Below are 13,042 nucleotides of genomic sequence, written 5' to 3'. Positions count from 1 at the left end.
TACATTTCAGATTCTCTCTTTTGACTCTGTGTGTCCAACAGTAATTTATAACCTGAATATAAGCCAGAGTATCATCATCACCTTAACACAACAAGTCAGTCATTCTTTTTTCCATGACCATTGATGGATTCTTTTTGCTGTCCAGAGATCCATACTAATGATCTCCAGAGCCATCATTCAGATATGTTCTTACTCTTTCAGTGCTTTAAGTATTCTATTTAGATGGGGGGGAATAACCAAAATAGAATTATTCTTGATTTTGTTTTAAGTTTATCCATATCTTCTTCCATAAGAGTAATCTTTTCTTTATTTTCTTTACAAATCAACTTTATTTTTGAGCCCAAGAAAAATAAAATTACAAATGTTCACTGTGAATTCTTGTTTGCATTACATTTGTCTTCTTAATATTTGACATTATCCCTTATTTTTCTTTTTCCATTTTTACTTTCATAATTAGGTCTTTCATCCTAACATATTAATGTTTCATCCTCCAATTTTGAATTCATCTGTCATCTCTTCCAGACCTGCCGTTTGTATATTTGCTATACAAATTAAATAGTATGGGAACACAATAAAACCTTATTTTCCTTCATTCTGAAACACTATTTCTCCAAATTGTGTGGTTGCAATCATTTTTTATTCTTTAGAAATATTCCTCAGAAGAATAATCAGGTGTTCTGGCATTCAGGATATTCTTAGTACAACTCACAATTTGGCATAATGTAATCAATGAAGCAAAATAAACAACTTTCATTTATTTTCTTGCTCTGCCCCTTATTTTTTTTATGTTAGCTGTTGAACTTATATCCCTATCTTTTTAAAAATCTTCCTATTCTTTTGGTATTTCTCTTTGTATACGTGGCATGATTCTTCTCTGTAAGTTCTTAAGCAAAACTTTGCTTGTGTGAAGAATTAGTTCTGAGGATTTGGTAATATGTTGATCTTCTTCCATTTCCCTTTTTTGGTGTACATTGATCTTCTCCAATCTCCATTGTTTCACATTTATTATCATAGAGATGTTAGCACTTTAATTGCCTCCTCTGCAATATTAAAACAGTTCATCTGGTGTTTCAACTAAGTCTTGGTACGTTCCTATTTATCAGCCAGTCTAATGCTTTTAGTAGTTAATTTTTTTAATGGATTTGGTTCCTGAATATACAGTATATTCTCCCTCTACAAATCTTCTGTTATACTAAAATCCTATGTGTAAAGTATTTCAACATTGAATTTCCATTTTCTTGTAACCTCATATGTTTCTATTAGGTCTCTTTTGTGATATCTATTAGGTATTCCTATCTTAGTGTACATTTCTGTGTACTGGCAAACAGTTGATCTACTGGGATTCCTAGGAGTAAATTTTATCTATAACATTAATTATCCGCAAATTGCTTTTCTCTTGATATAGAAATACATTATCAATAATACAAACCTGGAGCATTTTTGTTGTTATCATTATTATTATTATTAATTTAATCTTCAATTTGATTCGCAGTCTGGGACTGGTAAAAACTAAACAGTTCAAATTCTACCAAGGACCTAAATGCTGTTAGAGTATCATCTGAGTATATGGGCAGTTTTGAGTAAGGTGTTTTTTTCAGAATATTCAGGTCTAATAAATGCAAAATTTCCATGTATCTAGGCAGCCCTTTGGGTATTACTCCAAGGGCTCCTATTGCTATTAGTACAACCATGGATTTCTTCCTCCACAATTGTTCAATTTCAATTTGCAAATTATAGTATTTTGGTATTTTTTCTAGCTGTTTCTCTTCAATTCATGCATCACCTGGTAGTGCAATATCAATGAACCAGACTTTTCCCGCCCCACAATAGTGATGTCACACATATTGTGGGCCAGATATCTGCCTATTTGGATCTTAACCTGTTCATTTTCAATAACTTTGTCAACTTGGTGTTTCCAGTGATTTTTACTGCATTCAAATCCAAACTTTTGGCAAAGCTTCCAATGTATTATTATTATTATTATTATTATTATTATTATTAGTAGTAGTAGTAGTAGTAGTAGTAGTAATAGTAGTAGTAGTAGTAGTAGTAGTAGGAATAGTAGTAGTAGTAACAGTAGCCAGGAGACCAGAATGTTATTACAGAGTAGTAGTTTGGCTGTCAGTTTACCAGCTCTGTTGTAGGATATGCTCATGTGCTTCTCAAGGTGCACCTCTGGAGGGCAAGCTGGTTTAGCACCAGAAAGAAAAAGCTGCTTTTCCTGCAGCAGCATCCTAGTTCCCTCCTGTCCCTGAAACCGCCTCATAAATGGATGCCTCAACCGCAACTGTTAGCTGTACAGAAGCTGAGGCGAGTGATGAAAACTTATCCCACTACACAGTGCTAGGACTCAAACCACTGAAGCAGAGACCATCTCCAACATCTCAGCTAAGCCACTGAGCCACCATGCCTCTTGATCTGGAACATTGATTTCTTACTTGTTATACTTACTTTTTTTTCTTACATAGTTAAATATTGGCATCATTTTCTTATATCCTTTTCTTACAGCGAGGATGCTATGGAGTACTCCAAAGAATTTGTGACAGCAGTTGTGCTAGGCAAAGACCTTGTTCCCAGGCAAGTCAGTTAATTTGGAATTCTTTATTTCATTTTTCTTGTATTTATAACTAAGCTATAATGCCTTGTCTCAATTCCAATTAATATCAGTTTCATTTTACCACTTAACAACCGTTCTTATACTTCTTCCTTGACATTTTTTCCAGCTATCTACCCTATTTTACTGTATCTTTTCCATAAACACATACTGTACTTTAATGTACCACATACATTGACATAAGCCTCCTAACCTCTCAGCTGCCTCTATTACTGAAAAAGGTGAAATATGCACAAATATGTACCACCTCCTTAGTTATTTATGCTGTCATTTATACATTTGTACTTTCTCCCAGGTCACTTCTCCTGAGCCATCTTACATCTGTGAATTATCTCCTGGCTATATCTTCCGTGCCATCTCCCATCTATGCACTTTATCTTGATCTCTGAGTGTTGTCATCTTCCTTCTGTCTAGCATCTTTGTATTATGTGAGCTGTGTCATCTTATAGTTGTGTACAATTTACTGTTTTATGTATATTATCATTCCTTGCTTACCTGAATGTTATTTCATTTCAGATGAGTGCACTGTTTCTTGCTAATTTTTTAGTTTCTTTGTCATTATAGCTAGAACACAGTTATGAATCTTTGCACAGTATTTTTTTTAGGTCACAGAAACAATCATTCTCAAGTAGTTATATTAGGAATGTTGACAGCTAAAGACAATGAATGATGGTGAGCAAATAACTTCACTATAATGGAAGTTGTAGTGAAGTCAAGATGTGCAAAGTGAAAATTGTAAGCAAATCCTCCCAGCAAAAAATTGGCAAAAACCAATTTGCTATTTTTGACTCCTACAAAAAATCCAGGATATTGGAAAGAAGGAATGGCTACAGAAAAGAAGATTAAACTGACTATCAGTAATAATCACATTTAACGTTTTCCCAATAGAGGCAGAAATATTAATACCTATCACTGATTTGTGTAACACCTGAAATCTGTGAATGAAAAATACTGATGCATATGTTCATAATCTCATAAAGGAAATCTGTTTATATCTTCTAGTATGAATAGTGATCTGTTTAATTTTCTTGCTTAGTTCACCTGTAATGTGAGCTCTAAAATGTCACTCATGCCCTAGATTGCATAGTAATTCTTTCTGCATATATTTGGTCAACTGTATGTTTTAGATTCCTACTATTAGAATAGTAAGCAAGTGTTATTTGCTAAGCCCTTGAACTCTTGTTTGGTTATTAGTAGCGTACAGTATCTAAATATACTGTATTTATTATCTAAATCTTACGGATAATGGATGAAATCCAGGGTGTTTATATACTTTGTCCTTATATCATGGGTAAGTTATAGCTGATTAAATCTCTCTTTGCTTTTCTATTTATGATTCTCATAATAGTTAAATCTGTATCATTGCATCTGATACTCTTTATCATTCAGGATTGGCCTCTCACAGTTGGAAGGATTTCGCCGGCAACTTCTTGATGTTTTACAGAGAAGTAATAAACCAAAGGTAAAAAAAATTCAAATCTATCTGAAATGAAAGTAATTGTTATAAATCTGTTTTGTTTTGTTTTTTGTTAGTTTGTTTTTGTTTAGGATTTATGCCAGTTGTAGTTGTCTTCTAATTGTCAGGCCCAAGCAACCAGAGCTACTCATAAATGGCAAGGAACTTTATTGTTCTCTACCTAAATTACAAGAATCTCCCCAGACTCACTTGCCTTTCCCTGGAAACAACCCGATAAGGCTTTGCTTGTCTTGGGGGTAGACAAGTTTATGCCTTTTGTGGCTGTGCGAAAGCTAAGCCCCTGCTTGACTTCCAGCCTAGCTGGCAGTTTCCTAACAGTGATATATGGTTTTGATGTTGGCTGTTAAGAGACTCCCACACTTTGGATATGGTACATATCCAGCTGTAGAATTGTAATCCATAAATTATTTTCATGTTAAATTATTGGGCTATTTTTAAAAATACAGAGTTGATACTGCTTTCATTTTTTATTTATTTATTCATTCATTTATTAAATTTATAGGCTGCCCAGGTCTTTCACAAGTGTAAGAAGTTTGACAATTTAAAACTGTGCAAGACTGCATACTCCTGTAGCGTAGTCTGTCATTTTTCTAAAGAGGTTTATGTGTAATTCCAAGTAAGAAGTATGAAGTGTCCTAGCAGCTGTAACCATGTGCAAAGCCAACTTTATATACTTTACAGGAAATATGAGGCTTAGTAATACCTAATTACTTAATAAGTACAGTTACTTAACTTAATTAACAGGAAACAGCTGAGAAAGAAAAAAATGATATTTAAAATGTTTTCATTCTATGAATTATTGTATTTCTTGCAGGTTTTTTAGTATGAATTATTTATTTTGACAATCAACAAAGATTGTATCAATTTTCTATAAACATGTACAGTACATTTCACATTTATTTTCCATTGAATTCCTATTGTTGGTTTTCTAGTTTTAAAATACTTTTAAGTATTTGGAATATTTAACTGGACCCATTCTCAAACTGACACATTATTTAAAGATGTATTCCTAGCATAGCACTTCAGTTTTATTAATACATCATTGAGGGAAGATAGTTTACCATTAAACCTATTTAAGTGTCAGGATGATTTTTAAAGATTCCTTTTAAGGAATATATATACATATCTTAGCACATAGTTGTGCTATGTATATATGTATTTATTAGATGTATATCCTGTTTTTTTCTCCAGAAGTTCACAAGAGTCTATATAGCACCCCATCTTCCAGTATTTTTCACAACAACCCTGAGATTTCATTGGACAGAGACAAAGTGACTGGCCCAAAATTATCTAATGACTTCTGTGATTAAGGGTGGACTTGAACCTGGGTCTCTTTAATCCTTATCCATTACTTTAACTACCATAGCACAGTTTCTCTGGCATAAATCAATAAATATAGATGCAAAAGTAACAAAATATATGAATGACACAAAATGTGGTTTCAGCTGTAGTATACTGTATTGATGGATTTCTGCTATTATATTGATTAACATATTATAGTTGAAGAAGGCACACAATATTAAGTCTAAGTGGACAAAAATGTTCAGTCTGTCAAGCTGAGATACTGTGGCTTCTGATACACACACACACACACACACACACACACACACACAAACTTTCAAGATTAAAACCATGAGAAAAGGTATGACTCCTGTTTTCTTTCATATGCTAGCTTTTAATAGTGTCCAGTTCACATTCCTTCATTCCTTTTTTTCCCCTTGGATAGTGGAGAATCATAGTTGGTGCAACCAAATGCATACCCAAGTCTGAGCTCCCTGAAGAGCCTGAAGGGAACTCAATAACCAGTAACCGCCTCTGGACTCATCCTAGTGACTTAACTATTGCCCTGTCAGCCAGCACACCTCTCTACCCTCCTGGGCACATCATCCATGTGGTTCATAATCATCCTGTTGAACAGTGCTGGTAAGTGGAAGAATAATGACTAGCAAAGATGAAATATATAGGTCTGTTTTTTCAAAATATCTCTTAGAACTTTTAATATTGGTGATGCTTACTACGCTGTATATATTTTCATAATTACTTCCCAGGGAATTGTGGTTCTGTTTTACATGTTCTACACACAGAGAAAAATTAAATAATTATCTCTCCTCTTCTCCCACTCCAAATGTAACCCAAAAATGTAAAGCTGGATAAAGATAACACCCATCCAAATTGTTTGCAAGTAATGTTGCTGGTCATTTTAATTAACCAAAAATTAAAAGTCCTGAAACAAAGGCAATTCACTGTCTATTCACAATACAAAGCAGCTCTGCTTTATTAGTTGAAAGATAAGCTACAAAGTTGAATTTCTGAATCAGATTAATTATAGTTCAGCTAAGAAGTACAATATGGACATGTTCCTGATGCTTTTTCATTAGTTTTTTAGCTTTGCAATACAGTTATGCTTAATATCTACTGACAATCATGTGTCTAAGGAAATATATTGTATAATATTGGTATATACTTATACAATAAAATGCAGTGTTATGCAATGAAATAGTTTATTAATCATCCTGATTCTTGAATTAAAAAGTTATGTAAGGAAAACGCTGCAGTTGCAAGGCAGAGGATTTGAATGAATTCTTGTGTTTATTTTGCTTATATCACACAGTAGCCTCAGAAAGAGGTAAAGTAATTAGAAGTGATGGTTAATGACTGCCTCATCTGATATCTTTTACAGCTGCTGTGATCAGGAAGAACCTACATACTTTGCCATTTGGGGAGACAACAAGGCATTTAATGAAGTGATAATTTCTCCAGCAATGCTACATGAACATCTGCCATATGTAGTAATGGAGGGTCTTAACAAGGTAATAATCATTCAATGATTTTGGGATTGAATGATGAGTGAACAATTAGACCCATTATGCTGAGTGTCTTGATGAGGAGAACTAATATAGATTCTATGATTTACAGATATAGAAAGAGTACAACATAATGTAACAAAGTTTTCATGAATGCATCTACATTTATATAAAACAGACACATGTACCCCGTTTCCCCCAAAATAAGACATCCCCTGATAATAAGCCCAATCAGGCTTTTGAGCACATGGCAATAAGGCCAAGCGCTTATTTCAGGGTTCAAAGAAATATAAGACAAGGTCTTATTTTCAGGGAAACACGGTACACAATGCATTGATGATGTTTGGGTAATAAAATGTCTGAAAGAAAACAAGCTCAGAGAGCACCAGGGACTTGGTCATATACATAAACCGGTTCAGTTTAGCTCATGTTCTGAGAAATGCAAATGCATTACTTTTATAAAACCAGACCAAGATAAAGTGATCTGTGCTTACATTTACTTACTTACATCTGCCATAATATCTTGCTGAAAATTACTTTGGAATGCCATTGTTTACTGTAATTAGCAAGGAGACCAGATGAAGGGAGAGCAATTGTCATTTGAGCAACAAGTTGAATGTCTGTTGATTATATTGAGCTGATACTTGCCCAGAGTATAATAGGTTTTTTTATCCATCTTGCCATTGGTAAGAACTTAATTATACTACAAATCACATGATCTGTTATAGGCTACTTTAAAGTGATCTACATTTGTCTTAGCATTTGTTTAACACTACTCAACAGTAGAGGATAGATTAGAAATGAAAGTACAGCAAAGTTATTATTCACTAATTTACTTTACATAGGTCCTAGAAAATTACAACAAGGGCAAAACAGCTTTGCTTTCTGCAGCCAAAGTGATGGTGAGTCCTACAGAAGTGGACCTCAACCCGGAATTAATCTTCCTGAATCAACCCCTGCCTAGTAGACCTTCTGTACAGATTGGAATTGGAGACATAACAGTGGACAGAAGGAACAGCAGTACTAAGTAAGGATATGGCTCTGATTTTCTAGAAGGGCTTACGAGGGCTGCTGGTGATCTTATTCCTTCCTGCTATCCTGTTGGTGAATATCATAATTTCATAAAGAGTCATGCCTTCTGTATGCACTTCTGTAGCTTGTTCCAGGAAATTATAGTCTAGTCTTATCTTAGTCTCATATAATTTGTATTCTCCTTTTGCAGGAGTAAGGCTCACTCTGAAATCAGTTTGGAAGGGTTTTATGAAACCAAGCTTCTGTCACCAGTGCAGAAGGATCCTGTGGAGATCCTGCTACTAGATACCAAGGAACGCCTGTCTGTAGAACTGCAGGACCGGCGTGCTCCTCTTGCTACAATGGAGAGCCTATCTGATAATGAATCCATCTATAGCTTTGATTCAAGGCGTTCCTCTGGTTTTCGTAGCATCCGTGGCTCACCCAGTCTCCATGCAGTCATGGAAAAAGATGAAACTCATTGTTTTTATATTGATCCAGCAATTCCTGAGGAGAACCCCTCTCTTAGCTCACGGACAGAACTGCTTGCTGCTGACAGCCTCTCCAAACACTCCCAGGAGACTCAACCTCCTGAGGGCCTGCAAAACAGTGGAGACACCACTCCTCAGCGGCGATGCAGCGATGAAGGCGCTGGTAGTGATACCGATCATATTTCCTTTACTCCAGAAGAATTGACTCTCCAAAATGGGAGGCTAAGTGATGCCCCCAGCCCACAAGTGTTGGAGTTTGCGGAGTTTATAGATAGTCTCTTTAACCTGGACAGCAAAAGCAGTTCCTTTCAGGACATTTACTGCATGATGGTATCGGACAGCACCAGTGATTTTGCTGAGATTCCCAAGTCAGTCAGTGACCAGGAGATCTTGTTAAGAGCACAGTATGAACCCAACTTAGTCCCAAAGCCCCCCAGGTTATTTGCAGGCTCAACAGATCCTTCCTCAGGCATATCTGTTTCCCCTTCTTTCCCTCTGAGTTCTTCTGGAGAGCTTATGGACCTCACTCCTACAGGCATGAGTAGCCAGGAATGCCTCACCACTAACAAAATCCGGACTTCCACTCCCACTGGAAATATGACCAGTCCTGCCAAACAAGAAGACCTTGTGATCTCAGCCCTCTAATATAGGAGAGAAGGTGCAGAATACCTAATCCTATAATAGTGAATCTTGGGACAGCACTTGGAGGAGCTGGTCTCTTGGCAAGTGAGAATGGGTGAAAATGCATGGGGAAGTATTGTTTCCCTTCCTGGGTGCTACACTAATGGCACTACAAAGGATTTCAGCATGAAGGATGTCACATCATGGGTCATGTTCTTTAGTTAGGGAGAAAATCACTGCCTAATGCAGCTTGCTGCTTTTCAGGGTCTCGTTCACTGAAGTTAGATGATTGGTTTCCCTACCTCAGCATATTTCTTTAACAAGAAGGCAGACTCATTGCCTTTCCTGCTGAAATTATGAACTACTGTCCATGGGCTAGATGATTAGAGTAACTGAGGTCTGATAATGCCCAATTGTCATGTCAAAATCAAGGAAATTGTGACATTGGGCTTTATTGCACTAGTGTGTCATGTTTGATCCAAGTACCTGTTTATTGTTGTCATCATGATTTTTTTTATGACATGCTCTCCTGTTTTATAGCCATTGACTGTGTTCCAGAGGAATGCAGCCTCCCACTCTAAACCCTAACTGGGTGCAGTGAGAATTGGGATGGGGCAAACTGTGCTCCTCCGATTAGCTCTGTGTTCAGTGATATCTGCTCTTCTTCTAAGAAGAAAGAAAATACGTGTGCTGGAGAGTTGAAGGTCATTTCCATCTTTCATCACCCACTGGAGGGGTGAACAGTCTCTTGGGTCTCACATTATTGCACAGCTCCCCAAACCACTATGAAATAGAGACAATCTTGCTCTCTAGTATAATTGTCATCTTTATTTGCATGGATTGATTGGTCTAAACTAGCTTTTGTTCTTCAAGAAGCTTGCCTATGCCCTGCATTATTCCCCAAGTCCTTGAGTATGGAACTATTTTGTTCCCATTTATAATTGCAGTATAATATTGTCTGTCTCTGAATTCAGGAAAAAGAGGGACTTTTACTGCATATTGAAATCTCATATATGTTTACAGATCTACTAAACATTTGGGAGGTAATCAGGAAATGTCTACTTTTGTGGGGAAAATGTGCTTCTGCCCTTCCCATTTCTCTATTGACATGGGGCCTAACTCAGCCATGGAAAAAGTAAAAAGAATTGCTATTACTTATCCTTACTAGAAAGTAAGTCTTACTAGAAAGTAAGACTGGAATGTTGGCATTAACCCTCTGTGTATGCATCCTAACACCCAACTGAATATTATGGGCTTAAGAATATGAGGTAACTGCACAGCAGCAGCTCCTGAAATCGCATCTCGGCTATTAATCCTGCAGTTTGGTGCTCACAATTAAGTTCATGACAACAGGGTGACACTGTGTAAAATTGCACGGATTTTCCAATGGTGAAATTGGGGATGAAATAGCATTTATGTAGAAATTAAACATACTTGATCTACATACATACAATAATCTTGTATTGTACTAAAATATAACTGAATATGACAATGCCACAGCAAATTTTTACCTTCAGACTAGTTCAATATACTGTGTCTGGGTTCTACAAAATATACTAGACTCATCTTACAGGTCATGAAGTATGTCCTTAGTAAATCCCTTAAGTTTGCAGCTGTAAGCCTCCGAGTAGGCTGTTAAAATAAAGTGGTTTTGAGGAATTTTTTAAGCTCCCATGAATGATTAGTATGCTATGTTATGCTTAGAAGGTGTACATTGTGAAGAAGATTGAGAAGAACTGTACACTTTGTGGTAACAGATAATGTAATCCTGCATATCTACTTGTAAACAGTCTCAGTGGACTCAGTGAAACTTTTTTCACAGGTAAGTGTGCTTAGAATTGCAGTCTTACTTCTAGGAGACTGTCTACATTCAAGTTGTTGCCTTCTATACTTTAACACTGCATTTATTTTAAATAAGTGCAATTTACTTGAAATAGGTCTGCAGTAGACTCATGTGACTTCCATTTGAGAAAATGCATTGAATTGGGCTGCAAAATTTGGTTATAAAATAGTATATTTACATTGCATTAATGTAACTGATTTTACAATATGAAGGATACTGTTGAAACTGGGGCCTTTGGGATTTATATGCCCTTAAATGAGACAGGTTAACCCTATTTTAAAGTGATTATCCTTTGGAATGATAAATTTCTACACTTAAAATAATGTTAATTTAATGATTTAGGGTCATCCCAGTTTTACAGCTTTGTTTTCAAATGTTCTTCTTTTTCCAAGAATACTTGCATCAGTCAAGAACAATTCTGCCCATCTTCAAAAAAAAATCTGTCTTTTGTACATAGTACAACACAACAATAGTTGTTGTCACTCATTTAGATTACCATAAATATGTGCTACCCTAGGCCTGGGCTAACAAAATGTTCTTCACTAAAGAAATAATAATAAGTAGAACAAATAAATTATAAAATATAATAAATAATAAATAAGTAGAAATAACATTGAGCTATTAAAAGTAAATTCATACTTTCAAACATTCAGGTATTCTTTGTGATGAAAGCACATAACAAAGACTTCAGTGAAATTTGGAAAAGAAGAGATATTGGTAAGTTTAAGGTGCAGATCCAGATTGAGTGGCGTAAGGATCTGAGATGAATAATCTAAATTGGTTGGTTTAAGTCAGTTGATCACATAAAAGCAATGTTTTGTAAATTGAACTATATTCAGTTGTTATCTTAGGGCTATGATGTCTGGTTTGCAAAATCCAGAGTTAATATTTCTGTTTTTGCTAATATCCAATGGTTATCTAATGATAGTCCTAGTTAATACTTAGCACCTAGATAATTCTTTAAACATCAAAGCACTTTACAAAGTAAATAATCTTCCCACGCTAGGTCATGAGAACATCAGATGGGGGGGGGGTGAGGGTTTATGCTTATAATTGAAAGAAGCCTATATGATGTATTATTTGTAGTAATGTTATTAAAAATATATATTGAGGTTACATTATATAGGTTCTTCCTTAAAATAATTATTTTAGATTTAGAGAGTACTGAAAACAATCAGGTAGCTGATGCAGCTTTGCTTGAAGAAGAATTTAATTTGTTTTCCTGGTGATAGATCAAGCTATTGCACTACAATGTCACGTCTGACCTGAAGGCGATTTTATTGTCATTTCTTAGAGGTTGTTGTTATTTTTATTTTAAAGTTGTTGGATAGTGTCCTTAAGATTTTTCTTGCTTACTTTCTTGCCTGGGGCGGGAAGAATTTATCTAACTGAATCCCAGTTTATCTGTATAATTTAGGGATTTTTCTTCAAAAAGGAAAAACACATTGTGGTGACTCATATTCTTCAACTAATCTTGAGTGGCTATAGTAAAATGGAAATTGACTGGGAACATTTAGTTGTGTCAGTTTACAACATTCCATTTGCCTCTTATATTCTTATTTATTATATTCTTTTAGTGCTAGTTGACTATTTTAATATAAATCTAAGTGGTATATAAACATATCCAGCAATATTAATATTTCTTTCAACTGGAAATGATCTACAACTGATATAAATTCAGTGGCCTGTTGAGTTTCATGCCTAAATGTGGTACTACCTCTTTCATTCCTAGATAATGCTACTGTTCGCATGTATGCTCCCTCTGCCTTGCTGAATTGGTTTTCATCATTTTCCCCCCTATGTCTGAAAAGTGCCACTCTGTTTAGTTACAATCTATTATTGTTTTACATTAATAGTTATTAGATCTTGAATGGAAATTATACCACTCGGATGAATGTTTGAAGCAGAGTTGGCCATCTGATTTACATTAGCAAATTGGATTTGTGCACTTTAACAAGTATTAAATGCAAAAGTTCCTTAAATATGCTGATGCTGCTTTGCCAAAGATGCCCTCACAATCTTTCAGATGACATGTTACAAGTTAGCACAGCTAGGCAATCTGGATCTTTTGCACAGCAGTATGGATTAGGATTATGCCTAATGGACAGAGATTTAAAAAAAAAAATACAAAGTAAGTGGGGGGTTCAAACTGTCAGTCTCTGAATGTAGCTAAAGAATATA

The 13,042-nt window shown here is 35.4% G+C and overlaps 1 protein-coding gene across 5 annotated transcripts in view; it reads left to right on the top strand.

Annotated features, from left to right (window-relative positions):
- DAGLA (diacylglycerol lipase alpha) overlaps positions 1-10,677 on the top strand; it is a 92,829-nt gene extending 82,152 nt beyond the window's left edge. For all 5 annotated transcript variants that reach the window (XM_034420184.3, XM_034420186.3, XM_034420187.3 and 2 more), the window contains 6 exons: positions 2,509-2,577; positions 4,004-4,076; positions 5,818-6,014; positions 6,772-6,901; positions 7,741-7,922; positions 8,118-10,677. In XM_034420184.3, the coding sequence (XP_034276075.1) occupies positions 2,509-2,577; positions 4,004-4,076; positions 5,818-6,014; positions 6,772-6,901; positions 7,741-7,922; positions 8,118-9,042 (1,576 nt within the window). In that variant the 3' untranslated portion in view covers positions 9,043-10,677. The remainder of the gene's footprint in view (positions 1-2,508; positions 2,578-4,003; positions 4,077-5,817; positions 6,015-6,771; positions 6,902-7,740; positions 7,923-8,117) is intronic.
- Positions 10,678-13,042: the final 2,365 nt, after the last annotated feature.

This window comes from Pantherophis guttatus, chromosome 1 (assembly GCF_059756535.1).
Source record: "Pantherophis guttatus breed Tessera chromosome 1, ASM5975653v1, whole genome shotgun sequence".
Lineage (NCBI taxonomy): Eukaryota > Metazoa > Chordata > Lepidosauria > Squamata > Colubridae > Pantherophis > Pantherophis guttatus.
The sequence above is the reverse complement of the archived record's forward strand: the minus strand, read 5'-3'. Positions and strand labels throughout refer to the sequence as shown.